At 42.3% G+C, this 26395-nt stretch overlaps 1 protein-coding gene across 4 annotated transcripts in view; it reads left to right on the top strand.

Moving 5' to 3' along the window:
• The window catches only part of LOC148028555 (Polynucleotidyl transferase, ribonuclease H fold protein with HRDC domain-containing protein), a 115283-nt gene extending 101383 nt beyond the window's left edge, over window positions 1-13900 (top strand). For 3 of the 4 annotated variants that reach the window (XM_087688830.1, XM_087688832.1, XM_087688831.1), the window contains one exon: window positions 13065-13898. In XM_087688830.1, coding sequence (XP_087544956.1) covers window positions 13065-13137 — 73 coding nt within the window. In that variant the 3' untranslated portion in view covers window positions 13138-13898. Of the gene's footprint in view, window positions 1-6844; window positions 6931-13064 lie in introns of all 4 variants that reach the window. The other variant, XR_015692503.1, reaches the window with a different exon arrangement.
• The last annotated feature ends 12495 nt before the right edge of the window (window positions 13901-26395 follow it).

Genomic DNA, 26395 nt, shown 5'->3' with positions numbered 1-26395 from the left:
TTAAGGCTACTTTCTTGCTTTGCACTCTACCAGAGAGTTGGGATACATTCAGGCTAATGCAATCCTTTTGTATGCTGATGTAGAGAGTGCTCTACTTATGGAAGAGATGAATAGACAGAACAATGCATCCAATAAGTCTTCCAGTGCTTTGCATACTAGGGGCAGCTCACAACAAAAGAGCAAATATGATGGCAAGGGACACAGTCAATCACGTGGCAAAGATGTTGAATGCCATCATTGTGGCAAGAAGGGTCACTTTAAACGTGACTGCTACAAATGGAAGAAAGAGAAAGGAAAATGCAAGAAGATAGATGATAGCAAGGAAGAGAAGAAGGACAATCAACCTAAGAAGAGCAGTGTAAAAATTGAAGAGGTGAATGTAGTCACTCATGACAGTGACAGTGGAAGTGACATACTCTTTGTTTCTTCACACTTTGGTGCACATGCTTTACTTGTAGATACAGATGATGACATGTATACTTGGATTTTCGATTCAGGTGCTTCCTTTCATGTCACCCCTCATTGTGAGTGGTTCTCCACCTATACAGGGGGTCGACATGGTGATCTTCATCTTGGGGACAACTATGCATGCGAGATTGCAGGTATTGGCAGTGTGCAGTTACAGTTTCAACATGGCTCTGTCTTTACACTTCAGCATGTACGGCATGTACCTCAGCTCAAGAAGAGCTTGATTAGCACAAGGCAGCTAGATGATGATGGCTTTCATATCACCTTTGGTGATGGAAAATGGAAGATCTGTAAGGGATCTAGGGTTATTGCCAGAGGTTGCAAGAGTGATACCTTGTATCCACTTCATGTATCTAGTGTGCGTGACCATGTTGTTGCCGTGACTGAGCAGCCAAGCGTTTCTTTGTGGCATGACCGGTTGGGACACATGAGTCAAATATGAATGAAAGTGCTTTCTCGTTTGGGTTACTTGCCTTGTCTTGGTTATGCTGATTTTGAGCATTGCGATCATTGTATTTATGGCAAACATGCATAGACGTCACATAAAAAGTCACTTTCTTTGAAATCTTCTCCTCTAGAGTTAGTACATTCAGATGTATGTCAAATGCCAGGATTATCTTTAGGGGGAAAGAAATATTTTGTCACCTTTGTCGATGATGCTACACGGAAAGTATGGGTTTACCCTATTCGTAGCAAGAATGAAGTGCTTGATAAGTTTAAAAAATTGTTAGAATTGGCTGAAAATCAGACAGATAAGACACTTAAGTGTCTTCGCTTTGACAATGGTGGGGAATATGTGTCTAAGGCCTTTCAGGCATTTTGTGATAGCAAAGGGATAAAGAGGGAGCTCACTGCCCCTCATAATCCGCCCCAAAATGGAGTTGCAGAGCGTATGAATCGGACCATACAGGATAAGGTCCGTACGATGCTGTCTCATGCTGCATTACCCCATGGTTTTTGGGTAGAGGCTGTTATGACAGCCGTTCACTTAATTAATTGGTCACCAAACAGGTCTTTTGGGGGAGGGGGGGAGTTTCCCAAGAAGCGTGGTCGGGCAAGCCACCTTCATATGCTCATCTGAAAGTGTTTGGCTGCGAGGCTTTTGTGCACATTCATAAAAAAAAACGCAGCAAACTTGAGCCAAAGTCTTGTAAATGCATTTTCCTAGGATATGGTGACAAGGGTGAAATGGGGTATAAATTGTGGGATCCCGAAAAAAGGAAAGTAGTACGCAGCAATGATGTTATCTTCCGGGAAGATCGCATGCACAAACAGCCCGAAAAGATTGAGGAGGTTCGTAGGGTTGTATTCCGGGAAGAAATACCTTTTGGACAGCAAAATCTGCCCGCTTTACAGCAGCAAATACGTGTTGTAAATGAACTTGTAAATGCAGGAAATGATGCTGGAAATGATTAGCCAGCTATTGCCCATGAAAATGAGCCATTACGTGTGCAGGAACAGCCAGGACAGCAAGCTGTTAATGCTGATTTGCAGGCTGAAATGCCAGGACAGCATGCTGAAAATGGAAATTTGCAGGAACAGCCAACAGACAATGACCATTGGGTTAGGAGATCGTCTAGGGCTACTAAACAACCTGACAGGTTTGTTCCTGGTGCAATTAATGTGGCTGATTATGTAATGTTGACAGACTGTGGTGAACCGTCTTGTTTCAAGGAAGCAATGGACAGACATGGCAACAAGAAATTGTATAAAGCCATGCTGTCAGAGATGGAATCTCTTGAAAAAAATGGTACTTGGGACTTGGTGCAGTTGCCTAAAGAGCAGAAAACCCTTCCATGCAAATGGGTTTACAAGGTGAAGGTCACTTCTGGTTCCTCACCAAAGTACAAAGCAATATGGGTTGCAAAAGGGTACAAGCAGGAGCATGGAATTGACTTTGATGAGATTTTCTCTCTTGTAGTCAAGATGACTACATTAAGAACCATTTTGGGCTTGGTTGCAGTTGAGGATATGAGCTTGAGGATATGGAGCTCATACAGATGGATGTAAAGATTGCGTTTTTACATGGTGATATGCATGAAGACATATATATGCACCAGCCTGAAGGGTTTGTTGAACAAGGGAAGGAAAAAATGGTATGTAAACTCCAAAGGAGTTTGCATGGGCTGAAACAAGTACTAAGAGAATGATATCATAAATTTGATACATTCATGCAGTCCCAATGCTTTCATAGAAGTCAAGTGGATCACTGTTTGTACACCAAGAAGGCAGCAGATGACAGCCTGATTATCTTGGTTTTGTATGTTGATGACATGTTGATTGCTGGCAGGGATACTCATGCCTTGGACTTACTGAAGCAAAGTCTTCATGGCAGCTTTGACATGAAGGATCTTGGTGATGCAAATCACATTCTTGGCATGCGAATACTCAGAGAAAGATAGAAAGGCTTACTCGAGTATATCTCCGAAGTTTTGCAACGTTTCAATATGGAGGGGGGGAAACAATTGCGGTTCCATTGCCTCCATATGTGAATCTTAGTGCAGAGGATAGCTCTACATCTGATGATGAGAAGGCTGAAATGGCCAAGATACCATATGCTTCAGCTGTTGGCAGTTTGATGTATGCTATGATTGCTACATGTCTTGACATTGCCTTTGTAGGAGTGGTTAGCAAATACATGGCAACCCTTGGCAAGAAGCATTGTGATGCAGTGAAAGTTATTATGAGATACCTCAAAGGCACAAATGAGTTGTGCATCTACTTTGGAAAGCAGAAGGCATCTGTTGTTGGCTTTACGGATGCAGACTATGTTGGTCATGCGGATTGTAGGAAGTCCACTTCTAAGTATGTGTTTACTTTCACAGGAGGAGCAGTCTCTTGGATCTCCAGGCTACAAAAGTGTGTTGCATTGTCTACTACAAAGGCAGAGTATGTGGCTGCCACTGAGGCATGCAAGGAGGCTTTATGGCTTTCACGTCTGGTGGGAGAGCTTGGTATCACAGAGTTATCTGTTTTCCATTGTGATAGTCGGAGTGCTATCATGCTAGCACGGAATCTTGTCTTTCATGTAAAGACAAAGTACATACAGGTGAAGTACTACTTTATTAGAGATGTACTTAATAGCAAGAGCATTGAGCTTGTCAAAGTGCATACAGATGATAATCTTGCAGACCTTCTCACCAAGGGTCTTCCAGTAGAGCGGTTTGCTCATTGCCGATAAATGATGGGAGTTGGATAGATATATTTATTTCAGCTTTGTACATACCTAGACTTAGCTGATTCTTTTCTGCTCTTAAGGCACATTGCCTTTAGGTGGGAGGTTGTTGGAAATAAAGAGCTATCGTGCCTTTTATATGTGCACGGGTGTGAACACACCCTTAGTACATTGTACTTTCATATATATATATATATATATATATATATCTAAAACCTAAAGTGATACACTTGTCATTGCACCAGAAACGTGCTCACACTCTACACTGCTTAGTCTCGCTCTCTCTCTGTCTCTCACTGCGCATATGACAGTCTGCCTCGATCTCCGTGCCTAATCGATTCCTACATCAGATTATGCTCGATTTTCAATGGTTTAGATCTGGTTTCATTGACAATAGCATATGTTATGGTGCCATTGATATTTTAGCCATGGTTTATGCTTGGTTTGCTATGCTATGGTTTGGTTTTGTCATATGAGTTGAGCTTATGAGAAACAGGCATGTCACATGATAATCTGGCAATGTTTTGAGATTCTTTGTGAGTCTTATGTTATGTCATGATTGATTGGTCGTTTTTAGCATGTGTTGAGTATATGGAATGATTGATGCCTCGTGGAAATTCCAATCAACTATTTTGCTTTTAATGCATCCGACAATGCAATCGAGGACGATTGCAAGGATTTTAAGAGGAAGGATTGTCATGAGGACATGTATTATTGAAACCTCACTTAACATGTGGATTAATTTTTAATCACATGGTTAAATAAATGTTGCACATGTAAGGTGTAACTGGGGTTGGAGTAAATTTACGAGCCCAGGACCCAAGGAAACCACGGGATGTCAAAGGTAAAAGTTGCTATAAGTTATATCGGATAGGTACTTGGTAGTATCTGGTGTCAGTTGTTGGCCTAGATCACTCATTTGACAAGAAGTGTCAGTTGGTGAGACTAGAGAAGTGGCGTTTAATAGTACCTAACACCAATTTGATGGTTAAAGATGATGCAGAGATACTTGGGAATGGAAGTTGCCTAGTCAATTTAATTATCAGCCAGTCAGATTATTTTTCAAGACACTCCGGTTGTCATGAGGACATGTATTTTTGAAACCTCACTTAAGGTGTGATTAATTTTTAATAACATGGTTAAGTAAATGTTGCACATGTGAGGTGTAACTGGGGTTAGAGAAAATTTACGAGCTGAGGACTTGAGGAAATCACGGGATGTCAAAGGCAAAAGTTGCTATAAGTTATGCTGCATAGGTACTTGGTGGTATTTGGTACGAATTGTTGGCCTAGGTCATTCATTTGGCCATAAGTGTTAGTTGGTGACACTAGAGAAGTAACATTTAATGATACTTAATGCCAATCTGATGGTCAAAGACGGCGCAAAGACACTCGAAAATGGAAGTTGCCTAGCCAATTTAATTATTGGCCAGTCAGATTATTTTTTAAGGCACTAAAATAATTATTAGATTAATTTTTCAGTCTTTAAAGACTGTAGATTAATATTTAATTATTGATAATGCTAGAAAAACCAAGGTTGCCACTTGCCAAAAATGCCTGTGTAAGACTAAAAACATCTTTATAGATTGGAGAGGCATTTTTAGTAGATTTAGCCTGCAAGAGAGAGGGATGAGATGCTGTTGGTTTGATTTGCAGCCATTGGAGGACCTTCTGAGGCAGCTAGGGGCAAGAGAATATCAATCAATAGAAGGTGATAGCATCTACAGGCTGTTGACATAGGGCAGCAATAGTAAATGTCTGATTGTCTTTACTTCTTTGCATTTACAAGTTGTTGAGATAGTGCAGCAGTAGTAAACGACAAATTTTCTTTAGTTCTTCGCGAAGAAAGTCTGAATTTTCTCTCTCCTCAATATTCTCTCTCATCTCCTAGCCTTTCTATAGCTTGGCTCTAAAAATTACATCATTGAGATTACTAGAGGCTCAGAAATTTCAGATTTCTTTGTTGTAAACCCTAATCTGTAGAGCAAAAATCAGATTTAGTAGCAACCTCGGGAAGTGTGCCAGAAATTGGAAGCTCCAAGACTTGGATTCAATAGGGCTGAAGATGTTTTTATATAAATTCAAGTGGAGGGACCAACAAATAATGAGTTTGGGACATTTTTCATCTCCATGAAAGTGGGTGAAGGCCAATTGACTGCCTGTATCGTTACTGTAGAATACACATGATTAATATCTTGGTTTCATGTTGTACTGATACTACATTGTTACATATGGTGGATGCTATAGCCCTTGGCTTAAGTGTTATTGGGGAGTGGACTTACTCCCATATCAAGAGGGCCATAGAGGAGATTGGGGACAACATGTGGTCTAAGTCATAAAGGATAATGGTTCAAATTGTGCCAAGATGGGTGAGTGTGTTGAGAGGGACTATTCCATGATTGTGTGGACTCCATGCATCTCACACTCACTTGATCTCATGATAAAGGATATGGCAACACTTTCTTAGGTAGAGCCAACCTTGGAGAAAGCCTTGCGTATAATCAATTTCATCACTCACAAATCATTGGCTTTGGCTCTATTCAGAAGTGTTTGCTACTACGACCTTGTGAAGTCGGCAAAGACATGTTTTGGCTACTTATTGCTTGTGCTTTATCGGTAAGTAATCATTTATGATTTTCATTATAAATTATAATTATTGTACGATACATCAATATGCACATTGAAACTTGACATAAAACAAATGTTTCAATTTTTCAAGTGTTTTGAGTCTTGTGTTTTGCTTTATGTGTTTAGAATGGTGCAAACAAAAGATTCTCTTTGTTGACTTGTATGTAGTGACGAGTGGAATGCATGGAGTAGAAGTCAAATAGTCAAAGCTTGAGAAATAACAACTTGCTTTTTGAGTAATGGGTTTTAATAAGGTGAAGGCTATCAAAGAAGCCATTGCATCCCTCTATTTTATCTTGCGGCTCTTTGATCATGAGAGATATATCATGAGCTTTATTATTATATATACGAGCTTTATAAGGCCATGCCATCTTGCCATACTTTATGAGTTGAGAGGTAAATACTAAATATTAATTTATACATTCATTTTGTAAAATTACTAATGAAAACTACTAATGATAGTTTTCATATAACTTATAGAGTTGGTGATCTCATTGATGTATGGAATGAGAGATGAGATCGGTTTCATAGACCAATTCACATTGTTTTATACCTCCTTCATTCTTTGTATAAGGATATAAACTATTGGTGTGATCGAAAGCTTATATCAGGTTGGACCCAGTATCCTGATCGAGTCTTTGAGTTGGAGAAAAGAGATTGGTAAGCTGTCTCTCTAGATTATAGCTTATAATTAATTGCTGTGTGTAACTTTGATCATTGGTAAATGCCTAATGGTGATCCTCAATATGTAATATATATTTTTTGTATAAACTAATTTTTAATTACTATTAGACTATGAATAGGATTGAGGATGAGGTGATTATTTTAGTCTATGATTGTGATCATTTTGTACGAGAGATTGCTTTTAGGCAAGAGAGAGGACGTCTTGTAGTGCCTTGGTGGGAAATAAATGGTCGTCTTACGTTCGAGGTGCAGTCCTTAGCTCTTCGTATGCTCTCCCAAGAGTGGAATAGCAGTGCAACAAAATGTATTTGCAACATGTGTAGATATTCATACCAACAAAAAAAACCAAGTAATTGTTTAAAAAAAAATTCATATTCGTACATTGATAAATTAAAATGCATTGTGCTTTAGTCGTGTAGATATTTATATCTAAAATCTCACAAATGTCAAAGCCTCCTTTATAAATTGAGCACATGCCAACTAGAGAAACTAGTCTATGTGAATGTCAATCTGCGCTTATTGGAGAAGTTACAAGGCCAGGATCTCGAGGGAGAATGAGTGCTTCTGTGGAAGGTAAAAGAGGTTTATGGTGAGGTTATTGCCAAGTTGGAGGAAACTTATAACGAGGAGAGGTAGTTGATCTTGTTTTTATCTAGAGATGGAAGATATTGGCTATGATTTTCTTCGAGAGGATGGTCTACGCTTCTAACGTGTGACCCGTGCCCATACACGTGCCATGGCTGCTATGACAAAGGAGTCACACTTATAAGACACTGGACAAGGCTCTTCTCCTTGTGAAGCAGATGATACACTAGCCTCCACTAGCACTGCCTGTAGATTCAAGGAGGCTCCTAGATGTCGTCGTGGCAGTGGTCGTGGCCATGGCACTTTATACATAGAGTAGGAGATGTTACCATTACCAAAGTCCTCAGATGAGATGGATCGAGCTACTTTATTTACTAGTGGCAATGATAGTGGTAGTGGTTCTTTTGATAGCTAGTAGTAGCAGCTAGTTGCTACATACATGATACTTATGACTTTATGATTGATGTCTTTTATGATTGGTCACTGGATTTTTGCTATAGTTTGTATTAGGATTCAGTTAGGAGCTTTAACTCTTAAGTCTTTGACTCTTAAGTTTTTTCTCACATTTTTTAATGTTTAAACTTTATGTTATGTTCTAACTATCTATCATCTATGTTGATATTATCATGAATCCTGACTCAATAATCTTAGTTTAATCTTTTCAGTCTTATTTTGAAGTTTGCATTATGTTAAATGGATTGTACATGTATGATCATATAAATTATAATGATTTCTTTCAAGAGGATGTGTTATTTGTGATTTTTGAATCATGAATGTCAAATTTTAAATGAGTATAATGTAGAATCCTGATGTAAGATGAAATGGATATTCATATTCTAGCCTTTTAGCTTTTAACTCTCGAGTCTAGGATGTAGGACTCAGGTTATAGCCTATAGGTACCTATAATCTATATATATTAATCAATAATTTTAATTATTATAATTAATTTTTTTCGAAACCTTGAGGTAGCTAGTAAAATGAAACGTGAAACGAGACCTTCAAATACGAAACATGATGAAACGTTTTTGGTGTCTATGGTTAGAGGTAAAGTTTCGAGGAGATACTTGGTGAAGTTTTATAGCTATTCACCAATGGATGCAAAGTGGATAGAAGAGGATGACTTGGTAGACCATCCTCAGTTGTTGCAACTTTACTTAGATGCCTTTCAATTAGAGCTGACTTCAGTTCAAGCTCAGCCAGGTTCAACACAGCTGACTTTACTTAGAGTCGACTTCAGTTCAAGCTCAGACAGGTTCAACACAGCCGACTTTACTTAGATTTCTTTCAATTAGAGCTGACTTAAGTTTAAGCTTAGTCAAGTTTAATATAGTAGGGATCCGGAGCACTACTTGATGCTGAAGGGGTAGATAGATGTCTTTCAATTAGAGCCTTCTTCAGTTCGAGCTCAGTCAGGTTCAATAGAGTAGGGGTCCGGAGCAATGCTTGATGCTGAAGGAGGAGGTAGTACTTCCATTCCACCATTTTGGACAGCTCTTGTATGTAGTGGATCTTAGATGTATTCGGTATGCATCCAAGGTACTACGGTGACAGTATGTCTACCATGAGGTCAATAATTAGTGTACTAGTTATTGTGAGATGTATGCACAAGAGTAGTAGTTTTACGCGGGTACTGAAACTATCCTTTTGCATCAGTTTATGATCAGTTTGGCATGAGTTTTTGCCTTAGTTTGGAGACAAGATTCTAATCAATTTCAGCTAAAATTTTGATCAATTTGGAGGATAGTTTATACTTACTTTTGGAATCAGTTTTGTGTCAGTTACTAATTAGTTTTTGCAATCAGTTTGGGGTCATATTTGCAGCATTTTGTGATCAGTCCTCAATCCAGCAAGTGATCAGTTTATGATCAGATTATGCTCACTTTTCAATGGATTACAGCTGGTTCCATGGACATCGGCGTGTTAGTAAATGCCATTGGCTGTTTCAGCCATGGTTTATGCTAAAAAAAATGGTTGATAGTCAGAACAATTGAGAAACATGAGTTATGGATGTATCCAATGGGTTTCTAGCAACAGCTCTAGACTATTTTTCACTTTGATCTGATGTTTATACCAACAATAAATTTTCGACAGGCCTGGGCATGTGGCATGGTTAGACAACAGTGGCCAATGTTGTGATTGTGATGCCTTACGGAAATTCTAGTATGGTATACTTTTCCTTTGGCACAATGTAGTGCAATCGATTTTATTGTAGGGATTTCCAAGGGGAGGTTTGTCATGGGGACATGAAATTTTGGGATGTTTTACTAATCAAATATGCAGTACAGTGTGTACTCAGTTGTACTATTGTTGAAACTTGACAGTGAGTCATTGTAGTGACCAGCAACTTGCAAGCCATGGCATCATCTTTGCGGGTCCCCTTGGCAACATCTTCTTGAGCTCCTACCCCTCATACCAGTGGTAGGGGTAGGAGATGCGATGATTGGTCAGGGTGGTGTGAGGTTGAGGCCGAAAGGCCAACATCAAGGGGTGGCTCAGGACATTGGAAATGTCCTTTTTGTGGCTATGAAAGAACGGGTGGGGCAAACAAAGTAAGGCCCCATTTCTTGAGAGAGTCTTGCCATTAGGTGCTCTTTTGTGAGAATGTCAGCCAAGAGAAGCAACAATTTCTTCAGCAAAAGGCTGCTGAGCAAGACGCCATTACAACACAGAGGAGAGCATCATGGCCAGTGGTAGTTGATCCACACTCATTTGGCCTTGCTACTACTACTACTACTGCTTCTAGTAGACCAGGTTCAACTAGGCCATCATCCACTGCAGCTCACACCACTAGCAAAGGTGGTGGTGCTTTTGAGATGCCTGGCTGTACATCTCCTGTAACACCTACTGTGACACATATTAGGCAGACCACCCTTGATGCACATATGGATGACAGAAAAAAGGAGAATGTAGATATGTCCGTTGCAAGATTCTTCTATGTGATGATCACATTGCATTTAATGCAGTGAGGCCAGAGTACTTTAAGCACATGTGTAAAAAGGTTGGAGAAGTTGAACTGTCCTATGTTCCACCATTCTCCGAGTCTTTGCGCACGACTCTTTTAGAGAAGGAGAGACATGTGGTGGAGATTGTTGTTGAAAACACAAGAAGTTTATGGCAATCAAATGGGGTGACTTTGATTGCAGATGGGTGGTCAAACACTTGAAGGCGATCTATTTATGGTATGGTTGCATATTCACATGGCAAGATGTATTTCATAAACTCTCATGATGCCATTGAAACTGGCAAGTCAACGAATGTACTGGCAATTGAGTGGATGAGCAGCATTGAGATGGTTGGCCCTGATTTGGTCACAAGACTTGTTGTGGATGGAGAGTCCGCAAATAGGGCTGCAGGTGATATTGTTCAACAACCAAATCTACACATTACAGTGTTGTTTTGCATGGCACATTGCTTGAATAATCTGCTAAAAGACATTGGTAAGTTGGGTTGGATTGAGCGTGTGATTGAGAAAGCAAATGCTATGGTGATGTTTGTGTTGAACTACCAGTTCATGCGTGCTGGGTTTCACAAGAGATCCAAAAGATTTTCTTGAAGTACTCAGAAACACGGTTTGCTTATAATTTTTTAATGGTTAGTCGCCTAAGCACATGCAGTGCTGATTTGCGACAGATCTTCATTAGTGACAAGTATTGTGCAAATGCACTGTTCTCCATTGCTGCAGTGATAAAATATGCTGAATGTGTAGAAGATGCCTCGTTTTGGTATGATGTGCATCGGATTGTTGCCATGATGTAGCTAGTGATGCATTTGCTGAGACTTATGGACAGTATGCAGCCATGCATTGGGAAAGTCTACGAGGCTATGGATAGAATGATTGAGAAGTTGTGTTCTTTCTTTCCTTTTGATGATGATGATGGGGATTTTAATATGGCACAGAGATATGAGAAATTACGTACTTTATGTGGTACATGATGGAATAGTTATTATTCTCCTTTGCATGCAACTGCATTTGTGTTGAATCCTAAGTTCCGTAGCTGGTGTGAGGATATATGGAGTTGTCCAATGGTGCATTGTACATGAAGAGACAGTTGTGCATCCATTTTTCTCAGGCAGATAACAAAGCCATCCGGGGATATGTGTAGAAGATTTTTTCGCTAGAAAGCCATCTACATCCTAAAATTGAAAATCCTTAGTAGGTGTCACCCATGTCCTGGCTATGTTTATCAAAATCTTGTTCAACCTGATATGCGGTTTAGCTCCTCTCAGCTGAGCTCCAAGTGAGGGCAATCCAAGCTGTATTGTAGTGGTGGGAGGTGATCCATGTAGCCATAACCATGCCTCTGTTCGAGCATACGAGCACTCAGTACCCCCCCTGTAATGCTAGCTTTCTAGATGACTCTAGTATCTATCTAGGCAAAAGGAGGGGGGAAAGGGGGGAAGGGTCATGTTGGAAGGGAGGGAAGTGGTCCAAGTCGATCCCATATCTCATGAGCCACTACTCTACATGTGCATACCATGAGCTCCCTTGTCCTTGAAGGGAGGGAACTAGTCCACGTTAGTCTCATATCCCATGAGCCAATACTCTACATGTGCATACCATGAGCTCCCATGCCCTGCCAATGCTAGCTGCCTGGAAGCCTGAAGCTCTCCTACACACACACACACTGTGACACACACACACACAGTGTGTGTATGTGTTCACTTGTCTCTAGGAAGAGAAGAATTGTTGATGCATATAATCCATGAGTTTAAAGAGAGATTTTTAGTAAGTGTTTGACTCCTTATCCAAACAAAAGAAGGATAGAATTGTTGAGCATTGTTTGCTGTGTCATTACGCGTATGGCTATAACCTTGCAACTAGGTGATGTTCTATTATGAGCAGGCGTGCTTTCTTGAGGGGGAGAGAGAGGAGGCGTGCTTTCTTGAGGGGGAGAGAGAGGTAATGCACTGCACGCTCTAGTCAAATTTAATATTATCCATGACAAGACTAAGAAGCCTAACAAGATGTAAACCAATAGCTTCTTTAGGTTAAAAGGCTAATGTTATCCATGACAAGACTAAGAAGCCTAACAAGATGTAAACCAATAGCTTCTTAAGGTTAAAAGGCTAAAGAACCCAAAGCATGAAAAAAAATACAAAACAAGTTAGGAAAACTAAATGTAGCAACGAATACACGTCAGCTTTGATGATATGCATGACTAAGTGTCAAATGTCCTAGCTTCCATCCCGATATATTTGGTAGATCATTTTCAAAGGACACAAGCTGATGAGGACCTGAAATAATGGCATTCTTTTTAAAGCTGAATGCCTTTCTTGGCATGATGTACTCCCAATGTGCAAAAGCGCTTATGTCAGACATAAGACAGGTCTAAGGCTGCAGACCCTGACAGGCTAGCATACAAGTTATGTAGTGAATGGTCATAATGAGCTTAACATGCATTGTTGACAAAAGATTTGAAGATAGAAACACGTGAGGTGTTGAAAATTGGCATGCTCACGAGTATCAGTTAATTTCTGAATTGGCCATTTCTCATATTCTGCTCTGATGCATTGTCTTTAAACAGTGGCCGCCGCGAATTTGGGGATTACAGTGTGTACAATCCTACAAAGAAGGAAGCAAAGAGCATGGCGGGATGAAAGAGCAGCTGCACCGGGAGCTGTGGGAATGCAGCTATCCAAGATTGAGCCATGTGAGCATCAAAGGTTCGGTTGTGCACAGGCCTGATTTTTGATGGATTTTGAAATATGCAAGTAGCTCATGAACTCTTGAAGGGTAACGTAGCATGTAAAAGTCTCACCAACCTTTATGAGAGACTGCCTGTCATGGTGGGATGCATGTACTTGCCCTTTCCATATGCATGCTTTTGTATAACGAGTCATATGAGACAATACCTCTGAAACGGACAATAAGCATCGCCATATTTTTCAATAATAAATGGCCACCATGCTATATCTCACAATCTTGTAATTGCGGGGAATAAGCATCGCCATAGCTGCATTCACGAACGCACACATACACACATTTTGCACGACTATACATTATTGTATGGTTATATGCCGAAAGGTGAAAGCCTACATGTCTTATAGAAGGTAGAATGGAATGCTAGGGGAAATAGTTCTAAAGCTAACTTAAAGGTTTTCTTTACCCCAGACAAAAAGCAAGTAACTGCTCTCTTGGTGATGTTTCTATGGTGACCAAGGCTCATACAAATGGACGATATAATCATGCATACATGAGCACTTTGTAGATAATGAAAGAAGCCCTTTTTTAAACTCATAAAAGTCAATTTAGTGATGGCCTTCGCCAATCACTTCCGACACACTAGGGAGGTTTATGTGTCCCTTTCTATGTGAACCAACCGGAGTCATACATTAATTTCCATCATCACATTGTTCATCATTTGTTAGCATTGCTTGTTAGAGCATGTGATTTATACTAAACAATAGTATGGTGGCTTGGTCTTGCAATACTAATCAACTTGATAAGCAACATGGAGATCAAAGCATTGCGTAAAATGCGATTGTTTTCTCTAATAAATGTGAAATGATTAACATTGTGCTTACCTTTTGCATTTTAACCTATTCTAATAATGTAGTTTCAATCTAGAATAACCATGAAGTATTTATGAAGCCCATGAGATTGAGTTTTTTGAAAAATAAGATAGTCACAAATTGCTTGATGAAAAATGTGGTAGTCTAATATGGTTCAAGGATGTTTTGCACCTTCGTTTTCTCATATCACAATGGCTCCAATGATAGGAGAAGAAAGGTATCGAAAATAATAGCTTCTCCAATTGGTCACTCACTCTCTCCTAGATATTTCTCTTTCAATCTCACTCTGTTGCTTATCCTCTTAACCTACAAAAGTTGAAGGGAAAGAAGAGGAGGAAAGCAATAAGAGAAACTTACCTTTACTTTGCAAATGCCTTGCTCAAGCCTTCATGCTCTATCACTCTCAGGCAATGGTGCACAAGAGGATAGGTAAGAAGTGAAAGAAGTGGATACTCCAAAAGTTTAAGTTCACACATTATATTAGGTTTGTCTTAGAGTTTCCACTTAAGTTAGACATCCTCGTCCTTTTTCCACCAATCTCACGATTGGTCATTTAGTTTGTATATACTTTGTCGGCAATCTTCATAGTTGTTATAGGTCTTGTAAATATAATCTTGGGTAATTATACTTTATATATGAGGGTAAGCTTGGTTCTTATTGATTAATGAATATATTGTTAGAATTTAGGGTGACATGTTCGTCGAGCAAGCTTGGAATTTCCTACCATTGATGTGCCTTGAACTTGTGAGGTGGAGAAAAAAGAGGCTAGGGTGTTAAGAGATGAAGTTGGTCGGTCAAGCCACCATGCATCCCTAATCTTGGGGATCCTTAAATATAGAGAATGTTGTGAATCTAATCTAATTGGGGTTTTTGCTCTCTTTTGATTGAATTTCTCAAGGAGAGATTGCAAAGTTATAAATAGCTATCCCTTGCTCACAAGATATTCCTTTAATGAATCTCGTATCATTATAGACCATTCTAAGGATGGACACGTGTTGCAAGCAAATCTATTGTCGACCATGTCTTCCAGTAGAGCAATGTAGTAAGTAGGACTATCGGTGATGATCAAACTTTGAGTCACGTATTGCAACATGGTCGGTTTTGATATGGACATTGAAGAAGAGTGGAGCTAGGCCGACTTCATATATGGTAGACTTTTGCTTTAATGATTTGATTAGTAATCGCAAGTGTCGTATAATAGCAATGGTTGGTTTTGGATAGTTGCTAAATTTTTGAATGAAGGTAGTAAATGAATTATTTTAGATCCCAGGTCGAAATATATATTTTTGTTTTGGATTCTCAATACAGATTTGGGATTTTTGAAAAGTTATATATGTGGTTGCCCTTAGGGTTGTAGCCTTGGGTAAGGATAGTAAAGTATGTTGGCTCTCTCTTGTGGTTAAGAGTAGTGGAATGCAAATCGAGTTTACTCATCTGCCTCTATCATAATGTAGCACCACCCAAGTTACATTCTCTACGCCTCTCATAGCTTCTTGTTGAGGTTGAATGTTTTGTTCCCTTGGAGCTGGCAAGCTTATTTGAAGGTTGTGGCATCCTATTGTTATGACCATTTCCTTGCAATGTTGGTAACCATCGTGATTGGGGCATGGATGGTATCAATGGTTAGAATTCGTCTAAACCTTGACTCTCGGGACACATTATAGTCAAATGCTACTATGAGGTTGAGTCTATTGTGCTCTTGATAATGTTGTAGTGCCTTCTCTTGATCCTCATCTCTTACTTTAGGAGGAGCTGAGAGATATATGGGTATGGGTTCCTTTGTCACTTTCTAGGTTTAGGCCAAAAGGATTTTCACCATCCAATTATAGCATTGTTGAGTGCTCATAGTATCTTTACTTGCTTATGGGGCCCTTGTGATGACTACATCCAATTCTTATGGCTTTGCATAGTCTACTAGCTGTGTTATGATTTTTGATCGTTCCAAGACTTCAATGGCTCCTCCTTCTAAGTCGTCGGATGAATACTTTGTATGGATGGTGTCTAAGACGATGTTGGTACTCAAAACCCCATTTCCTTTAACTTTTGAGTATTGCAACCAGTGAGCTTGGGATATTCACAAGTCTTTCCTTAGCTTACTTGTAAATGTGAAACTTGATTTTGTGACCAAAGTCTTGCTTTAAGTAGTCAGTAGCCTGAGTTACGCTTTCAGCTTTTCAACATTAGGTGTAGATAGTATGGAGGTAGAAAGGATTACATTTATATATTTATATAGAGCTTTTATTGTAGTAGTGTGTGCGTGTGTGTGTGACCATCTTCTTTACGGACTCCTTTCCTTCATGCACTCATTGTCTCTATTTTTGCACTCTTTGCTACCCCTATTAAGGTAGATTCTGTGACAACCTAAAGCCCTATGAAGGCTATCCTTTGCTGCCCCTATGACTATTGGTTCTCATGTATTTGCCTTGTTAACATGGCAAACATTGCCTTTTTGTGCTCTATCAAAATGCTCAACTACTCTACTAAGGGTACTCTCTCTTTTGCATATTTTCTTTGTAACTCTTCCATTTTTGTCACCTTAGCCTTCACCTCTTTTAGCTCTTTGGTTCTTTCCTCTAATCATATTAAAAAGTAGATGGTGCAACAAGTAGAATATGATTGAGATTTCACAACAAATTATAGAAGAATATAACTTTCTTTAATTTCAAATAGATTGATACAAGATGGCTCTATCTATCCATACACTAAAGCTTAGATGGAAATCTAGATAGATGATACATGAAACACTTACGGATAGTTAGTAGAACTTTGACTAGATGATCATGGCTCTAGAGAGATTCACCTTTTATACCCCGCGACAAAGGGAATCAGGTCGACATGCTTGACCTATTATATTATTAACCTTCGCTAGTTGGCTAGGGAATATTCTAGGGAATCCACAAAATAAGGTTCATGATATCTCCCACATATCGCAACTTGATGCAATATACTTGGAGCTGCTCCCATCTTAACTGCTATGTCTAATCCAAAGGCTAGATACACAAAGGTTATATTTTTGCTATCTGATTGCATAGACCTCATCTATTATATTAGTTAGGACCCAACCAATGTCCAAACTCACATGTGGTTTCTTCTCATAATGGGGGCCTTACAACTTTGAGCACCATGGATCATTGGTGAGGGTGGGGTATTGAGCATATCGAACACTATCATCATGCTTCTTGATTGCTTGGTTCTTATCTCACCAAAGCTCCTCATGGAGGCTCTCTAGAATATGTGGTTGCTCGCATGGATGCCATATTATTGGATCATTATCGTGAGTTATTGGTTGACCCAGTGGGTCATCCAATTTGTGAAGTGATTGCTTATATGGCCTTTCTTTTTTTTTCATTACATCATCCCCTCCTAAATAGATTGCACTATTGCTAGGAGCTAATAAGTCTCATTGTGAGAAACCAATGAAGGAGATTCCTCTATTGCATTTTTTTGCCCTTACTTTTGTAACAAGCGAGACATACACTGACTAGGGTTTAGACACCCAGTCACATTGATCGGGGTATATAAGGTGTAAGAGCCCCAGATTAGGGCAACCAGTTATTATCAAGATCATACTCTTCACCTTCATCTCTAGCTTCCATGGCTTCCTTCTCCCTTCTCCCCTCTTTTTTGTCTTTCTCTCTCCTCTTCTTCTTGCTCTCTTTCTCTCTCTTTAGCTCTTCCCCTCTCTCCTCTCAGCTTCATTCATTATAAGTGGTATTAGATCTTCAAGATTTGGTCCTTTTCTACTTTCTCCTTTTTTCCTTTTCAAATCCCAAAAACCCTAGTTACTTAGCTTACAGGTATAGGTACAGCAAGGACTTCAGTTAACTTTAGCTTTTCGGAGCAAGCAAAAGCTATGGCTTGAGACTCAGACATATTTGGAGGTAAAATAGTTAAAATAGTATGTTGTCACTTCTTTTTTAATGCAAATTTTAGGGGTCCCAAGGCAAGTTGGAGGTTCAGCAGTTTAGAGGAGGGGAAAACCACAGTTATTTTTTGTTCAAGACTTCTTCCTACTATAACCAGCCCTTAACCTCAACACTCAGCCACCCCACAAGCTTCTCAGGATCATTCCCTGCTTGGCAAACACCTTGGTGACCACCTTCAGCCCATCTGGGACAGCAAGCAATAGCCCGCAAAATGTGGCGCATTTTGCGCTGAGCTGCCTGCCTCCTCTAGCACTCCTGCCCTTCTCCTCCTGCTACCTTGCTACTCCCTACCACTCATGGGCATTGACTCAACACACTTCTCTCTTCCCCCTTGGAAATTTTGACCCCGGGAATTAACTCCCATGGTGGACAGCAGTTGGGACAATTTGGAATAGTTTGGGGAAGCCATGGATTCTTCAAGCTGACCCTGAGAACTCAAATCCCACAAGTCCTTCAGCTCGTGGATGATCTCTCTTGCCTGGATGAAGACATGGAGTTTAGCATGCATGGGAGCTTTGTGGACAGCCATGAAAGCTTCACTTGAAGCTTCCCATCTTTGAAGCTCAAGCTCGGGGACAAGCACGGGAGCCTTCCTCATCAGTAGGAGCATTCAAATGCTGAAATCTCCCTCCACGGATGCCTCCCAACCAACGAGACTTGATCGATGGAGCAATCGGGCATCATGATGATTTATGCTTCAAAGGTCTTCCCAAGAATTAAAGAGGTATGCCAATTTGATCTTAATCTCTCAATTTAGCCACTTGCTGAGCTTAATCCCTTGTTGGAGAGATTCAAGATTGCATAGGTTTAATAGTTCAATCCTCTTCGTGTGCATGCATCATACCTCTTCTTGAAATTCATTCTATTGACTGACATTAACCCCCATTTGGTATTGTGATCTTGGATGAGCCCAAAATGAATAATAGCCATTGTAAATTAGGTAAGTAGCAACCAGCGAGTCACTAGACTGCCAAGGTAATCCCTGCCCCAACCTTTGTCATTCCTTGTATCTCATGAAAATGCCCAATGTCTCCTTTCCAATGCATCTCATACTGATTGCTTAATAAAAATGTCTGCCATGTATACTCCAGCTGAGGAAAAAGGCCAATGCTAGGCAAGGTGGTAAGACAAAAGAGAGGTGACTCTCCCTTACCACTTAAGACCCTGAAGGGGTGCACAACCCAGCCCGCGGGGGAAACTTTGCCCAGCTCTCGGTGATCCGAGTCCGATACTTGTATGTAGGTGCAGGTACTTCCCATAAGTTCCACTCTCCCTGATGAAGTAATCCCCCTTGGACACCCCCACAATGCTAATGGCACCCATGTATGACACTTAAAGTGCATGTAATCAAAAGAGATTTATAGCAGTGAATGTACCTATGCTAATGGCACCAATGTATGACACTTGAAGTGCATGCAATCAAAAGAGATGTATAGCAGTGAATGTACTTATGCATTAATGGTAGAGCCAATGTGTTAACCCTAACACAAAGGAAGCAAAGGGAAATGAAAAAGACGCACGGCAAAGGCGGAAAAAAGGTAGCCTGACTGAAGAAAGAAGAGGAGAAAAGGCCAAAAGCGCAAGGGCAACCTTAAAAGTCCAAGGCAAATACAAAAGGGGAAAGGTGCATTTTAAAATACAAAGGCGCACAAGGAAAAGCGCAAGTCAAACTATTGTAAAAAAACGCAAGCACAAGCGTATCATGGTTTAATTCAAGGAGCGCCGGGCTCTCACCCGCCGTGCAATTTGTAAATGTAGACGGGCAATGGAAAGGAAGCTAGGAAGATAGAAGGACAATGGGAAAAAGGGCCTAGGCTACGATCGGCCATGTAAAAGAGGAAAAGGGGATGACTGCCCGGAAGGGATTTAGGGTTTTGTATATAAAGTTGAAAAGTGAATAAGAAGCTCATTCTTGTGTGTAGCCAAAAGTAGCTCTCCTCTTCTTCTTCTTCTTCTTGCTTGCTTGAGCTTGTACTTGAGAGAGGGAGTGTGAGAGTGTGAGGGAGTGAGTGTGTGAGGGTGAGGGACCGAGGAGGAGAAGCTCTCCATCTTCTCCTCTCTTTTTCTCTTCTCTTCTCTTCTCTTGTCTTGCTCACGGCAATGGAGCTTAGAGCATGGAGCTTGAGGATGGAGCTTGCTTGAAGCTTGCACTTGGATCGTGGAGCTACCGGAGTGCGTGGAAGAGGAGGTTACTCGAACGGCACGAAGGTAAGCTCACTACACCCGTAAGGTAGGCATTGCGCGTCGGTTATGTGAGAGGTAGCCATTAGTGCTCGGCTTGGAACGCTTGAAACAATAAGCGGTCTGTGGGTCTTGGCGGTTGAGTGAAAGCTCACACATTTTGGTTCCGTTGCCGGGACCAACGGATTCAAGCCTTGAGCGCTTGCGCGCTTCGAATCGAGCATTGGAGTAGGGTTTCCCCCGAACCAGTGCTTGAGATAGGTAGGGAGCGAGGGGTTTGAAGATGGTATTTGATCTCCTTGGCAAGTAGGTTTGTTGTTTTTCTTGAGATTTATGTTGTGAGATGGAGTAGTGTAGGTATTTACTTTGTGATTTGGATGCATTAGAGTAGGAGAAAACAAAGAAAACCAAAGAAAATAAGCTTTAGGGTTACTGTTGTAAAACATGACAGAAACATGGCAAGAATCGTGTAAAAGTGGTATAAAACTTACTCGTGATGCTTAAGATCGGTAAGTGAGTTATTGGGGGTGCCAATACCATACCTGGAAGAGGATATAAGGGCCAGAAGTGGCAAGAAAGGCCACATTGTGCATTGCAGGGTTTCAAGAGAGCAGGAGAGAAGAGGAAAGCTTGGCGAGGAAATCTGCTTCAATCTTGGCATCAGGGAGATCTTGGGCTAGCCCAGGTTATTCTACACCTCCCCCTACAGTAGTAGGACCAATTTGGAGTTGCGCGACAAGGGGGAAGACCCCCAGCGCCCTGCACGTCGAATTTTGCGAGCTGCGGCAAAAACATGCGCGGCGTTCAGCGCGTTCAAGTCACGTCGACTCTGGTTCGAGGCCCAGACTCGGCCCTCGGACCACCCGGTCCACTCGGCCAAACCCTAGTCGGCCTCGGGCCATCCGAGGAAAAACCCGTTTGAGACTCAAATTCGGGCCTCGGCCACGTCCCACATTTGGCCCTCGGCCCAAGTGCCTCGGCCCGGCCGAGTGACCTCGTCCGAATTCGTTCGAATCGTCCGAACTTAGCCCTCGGCCCGTGCGCCTCGGCCCGTCCGAGTGACCCACTCGGACCCTGCAATTCGGACCTGTTAGGCCGAATTTAGATTTTCTCAAATCTTAACGTGAAGACAGTGAAATTAACCGAGAAACCATATAGAGCCGAAACCATATCATAGATCCATTACCGGGCTGAAACAGAGAGTAAGTGGTTCAAATTTGGCTATAAACGGTCCTCCGAATTGTGCATGGCTTCTACCGTAACGACCCTGCGGGCCGGGGGGGACTGTCCCCCCTGGAACCCCGCAGAGGGGGCTCTGCCCCCTCCGCACCTCCCCCAAGTGGGTTGGAGAGAAACGTGCACCGTGACAGGTCCTCCAAATTGGACCCTAGTGTAGCAATGGCTCTACACGAGCATGGAGTCTCACTTGCAATAGAGTAACCAAAAGCCCATACCCGAACAGAGAGAAACAGAGACCCTAGAGCACCAACGGGCCAATCTAGCCATCAAGGGCAAAAAGGCCACACCACGAGAACACAAAGACATTGTGTTCAACCCGTGTCTAGTCAGAGCAGAATGCAACTTCAGCAAGCTACAAATGCGAGGATGACTAGACACGACACTCTTGACGAGAGATGTACCTTGAATAGCACTGCACTGACGATCCAAGAGAGCAGTGGAGAATCCACATCTGGTCGTGCAGTCGAGAACTTAAGGGCATCTGTCGGAAGGCTTAAATTTACAAGCCAAGACCTGGAAGATGAAGACATAGTACCACCGGCTTATCTTAGGGTCAAACTCACCGCGAAAAGAGAGCATACTATTGATGCTCTAATTGATGAAGGAGCAGATTTAATATATTGACCTATGAATCATGGACCCTACTAGGCCAACCAGAGCTCACACCGACTGATACAACTCTTAATCCTTACGGGGAACACCCACGAGCACTTGTAGGGAAGTGCAGAATCCTTGTAACAATTGAAACAGAAAGCTTGCCACTCCTGTTCTATGTTTCTTCCAATAGCGAGAATGGTGGAAAGGAAATCCTCCTAGGAAGGCCCTTCAAAAAGGCTACCAAGTGTGAGGCGGACTACGTAGCTCAGAGGATACGCTTGACTTTACCAGGTGTGAGGATAGTCACGACCTTTAGTAAGGGTGACCTCAACAAACCTCGAGGGAAAGGAAAGGAGGGTGCCGACGTAACATTCAATCCCATTAACGAGAACAAGGACTTGTTGGAAGAGTTAATACAAGCACAGGTCGAACAACGAGAGCCAGTGAGAGTGAGGCCATGCCTGAACCAAGAAGGTCAAGAGACAATGTCGAGGACGGGCTTTGGACTTACAAATATCGTAGAAGAGCCCAAAAGAAGCCCAAGCCTTGTAGACGCAAGCATCGATGGAGAGTTAGCACGACGCCACGATGGATATCCAAGGCGTGGCTTCGTCGGGCTCAAGGGTATTATGCAGGAAACCGATGGATTTGGGTGCCAAAACCCCTTGCTAAACCTCCGTGGTCGACTGAAGGCCAGATCGTATCAATAGCAAGGAAGCGTAGGAGGAGATCTAAGCTAAAAACCAAGTCTCGAGTCAACAACAGTGGAGGGATCGAGCCCCTCATGGTCGAAATCAAGAAACCAAACGGGACCAATCGGAGGGTAGATCCTCGGCCTAGCGTGCTTGACAAGCAGATGCCAGATGTAATAGTTGAGGATACGTCGAAGTTGCTAGTGCCCAAGGAGCCTTTGATTCCCCAAGAGGATAGCAAGCATCATAGGCACAACATTGCTCAGGGCAAGGTTGAGTGTTCAACAAAGCAAATAGCACAATCATCTAACAGCCACGAGCAAATCTCCAAGCCAGTGTCAAAGCTACTTAGGAGTCCAAAGTCTCCTACACCCTCTTCCCCTACACGGACACAGGAAGCACAATACTCGTCAGGTGCGGCTATTCAATCCCGATCTCGACCTACATCAAAGCTTCCAAATGTCCAGGAGGCAGGACACGATACCATCTGTAGCTCTCGGCCCAAGGATATGCCTATGCAACCTAAGGTGGCTAGCTCAACCGATACTCGGCCTACATGAGGGAATGCTCTAAGAGCAACGACCACTTCCGGTTGCCCTAAGGACTTGACACCGCAATCCACTAAGGGTAGCCAGCCCACTAAACTAGTTGCTACTACTTCCAATCAGGAATCACAACAGTCACAGCCCTTAGCCATGACAAGACCCCTTGCGGACGACGTCCTTAGTAGTATACTTATGGAGGAGGTGTCACAACCAACTTCCTTGAAAACTCTAGCACTTTCAGAGTGCCTAAAGCCTAGGCTAGAGGAGTTAAACTCAAGGGAGTTGGCTGAAGAGCTAGACTCTCCGAAAAGGGAGGTAATTGTGCTCTCACAACCTAGCAAGGCTATTCAGTAGGCCACGTCCATGTCCCGTAAGGACACACTAGAGGAAGAAAATGCTGAGGCCCAACCAAGCACATCAACGGTTAACCTAGTCCAGGGTCCCGAGTCGCTGTTAGATGCACCTACGTTGACTAAGAAAAAGAGGAGAAAGCAGAGAAAGCAACAACAATTGCAGGTGGTTGTGCACCCCAAGAACATTGAGACGAAGAGCGCCAGAGAGCCGATGAATAAAGCATCGAGTCCATCCACTAATGAACCCGTTAATGCCTCTCCTAATAGTGGTGAACCCTCAGACACATCCGTGTGCTCCGAAAAACCAAAGCAACCATTGCCATCAACAGTTGCTTACAACACTCTATCCACTGACAATAGAACTCGCATTGACCAATCAAGAGTGGATACAACGTCATCACAACAAGGTGACAAATCTGTACCAGCCACATCCGAGAAGAACCATGACAAAATAGCAGCAAAACCTCAGGAGAAATGTGAGAACCCCAAGAGCATAAGAAATCCTAGCGTTGACCAATCTTGCTCATCTAGGCCTGAGCCCCCAGCCATGCTAAAGCCTAAGGAAACTCTTAGAACTTTGCATGAGATAGCAACCGAGCAAGCCCTCGTTGAACATAGAAGTGTCACAGAATGCTTAACTGAGTTGGATGCTAAGCTCAAAGTGGTCCCATGTATCTACGTCCTTGCAGACATGGGCACAATCCCCAAGGAGCAGCTTGGAGATTACTTGTCCTTCCCCTTATCTTGGGAAGAATAGGAATATCTTAACGAGCACTATGACAGGCTCCTGTATGAACGCATGCAACTCATCTCTGACAAGGAAGCCAACGAGCTGCGCTTAATTGTCACGTTCAATGAAGTGCTCTGCCGACCGAATCTCGTAGACATAGAGCAACTAAAGCGACTGTTTGCAGACCAGAGTCAATTTGAGCAGCGTTGGTGCGAAAGCCGTGTCGTAATGTCTAAACTAGGGGCTCAGATCATGACGGTCTCAGAAGAGCGGTTGGCCAAATGGCGGTCTCAAAGAGACCCAACCTATGTGGCACCAACTTCCCTTCGAGTACTAACTGACATTCGGGGTATGGACTTAGCTGGAACTAGACTAGAGAGCCCTTTGATTGATAAAGTTCTCACTGAGGAGGAGTTACATATTGCCAGTAGACTTGGTCAAGGTTCCATGCTACTCGACGTGGCAAAATATCTATCGGTATTAAGTAAGCTGCCGTGAATACTAGATGCGTGTGCCATGCTCCAGTACAACCCCGACTTCTACAATTGGTTCTTATCCTTGTGAAGTGTCATGGATTCATAAATATGTCTATAAATAAACACTGATTTTTGTGTCACCATGTATAAACAATGTCAGTACACACAAGCAATGATAGTCAAGCACAGGGAGAAGAGTTGGGCCTGACAAACTAAGCTCCTCAAGTTAAAAGCCGTGTGACCATCCCCACCTGCAAGTGAAGGACATGCAACCCGCATTACCGCCATAGGAAGCCTTGACCAACAACTCTGATGGTGTAGACAGGGTGTAGTCCCTTTCTACACACCTTCTTCCCTTTTTGGTCTATCCTTCCCAAGATGTGCCCTGTACCACTCCATAACAACCAGCCCACACAAATTAGCATAAGCCAATATCTACTGATGATTGGAGGCAAGGCGAACATCATCATGGGGGCCATCCCCATACAACAAACACTGCGTGCCTCACCCCTCCCCTTCTTGTCATATGCGCTTGATGAACCACATTGAAATCCCTTCCATGCAAACAGTCGTATCCTATATCCAGGTCTAACCCTTGGATTGTATCCTTGTTGCAGGCCTCCTCTTTTGACAGAACACATGGAGAACCATGGACATCTGGCATGCAAAGACGCTCTTCACAGACGACGGGAGCATGTGGCACGTGCCCCTCCACCGGAGCGCTATGTGCCCACCCTCAAAAGGTATGCTAAGAAGCGAGGCCCTAAGCGACACCGTCCCGGACGAAGGTAGAAGAATCCTCGAGTCAAGAAAGTCGAGACTCAAAACGCGCAACAGGTGGCAACACTAGTGGCACAAACCCCCAACTCACGCTCGGGCACCAGATGCTCAAGGGCAGAAAGGGCAGCTCGAGAAAGGGAATAATTTAATGAATTGTTTATAGAAATTCTGCAAACGGTAGCGGCCCGGGACTACACCATTCATGTCTCGGCCGACATGTTCCCTGCCCAACCCCACGGGAGCCCCACACCAGCAGAGCCCCAATCACCCAGCCACCTAGACTCGTCCTGCCTTGTACAAATAGAGTAGCCCCATGTTGTACAAAGGCGTATCAAATGCTACCTGGCCATCACTTTTTGTCTTTAAATGGTTAAGTGTGACATGTTCTCGAATTGTATGAACTTTTCATATCTGCGTTTAATATATTTCACGTCTTTAGCAAGAGATAAAGCTAATCCAGTGTAGGTGATAAGTATCTAAGTCAACACCATAGAATTCAGATAAGTGATGCCTCCTTGCATTGCACTGGTTTATTATAATTGTGATATGTACCATGCATGTACTCTCATGAAGCCACAAATGAATATAGGATGAGACAGGTCTTTGGGCGAAAGTGTTCAATGCCCGAACATCGCAAAACCATCGAACCCACAAAGAGCCGCGACAAAGCCACACTGCCGACCACCCACATCACATGGCCCAAAGCACATTCATGGGTCATGCTCCCTTTTTGGGTGAAGCTCTATAGTTGGTTCACGGCAGTCATTACCTCGATCGTACCAACAACACGTGTGTCGCAAGGAAGTTGCAATATCTCAAGTGTG

Source organism: Lygodium microphyllum, chromosome 11, assembly GCF_053477565.2.
Source record: "Lygodium microphyllum isolate KBCC chromosome 11, Lygodium_microphyllum_v1.1.10, whole genome shotgun sequence".
In the NCBI taxonomy this organism is placed as follows: domain Eukaryota; kingdom Viridiplantae; phylum Streptophyta; class Polypodiopsida; order Schizaeales; family Lygodiaceae; genus Lygodium; species Lygodium microphyllum.
Note: the sequence above shows the minus strand (reverse complement) of the source record. Positions and strands in the feature narration are given on the sequence as shown.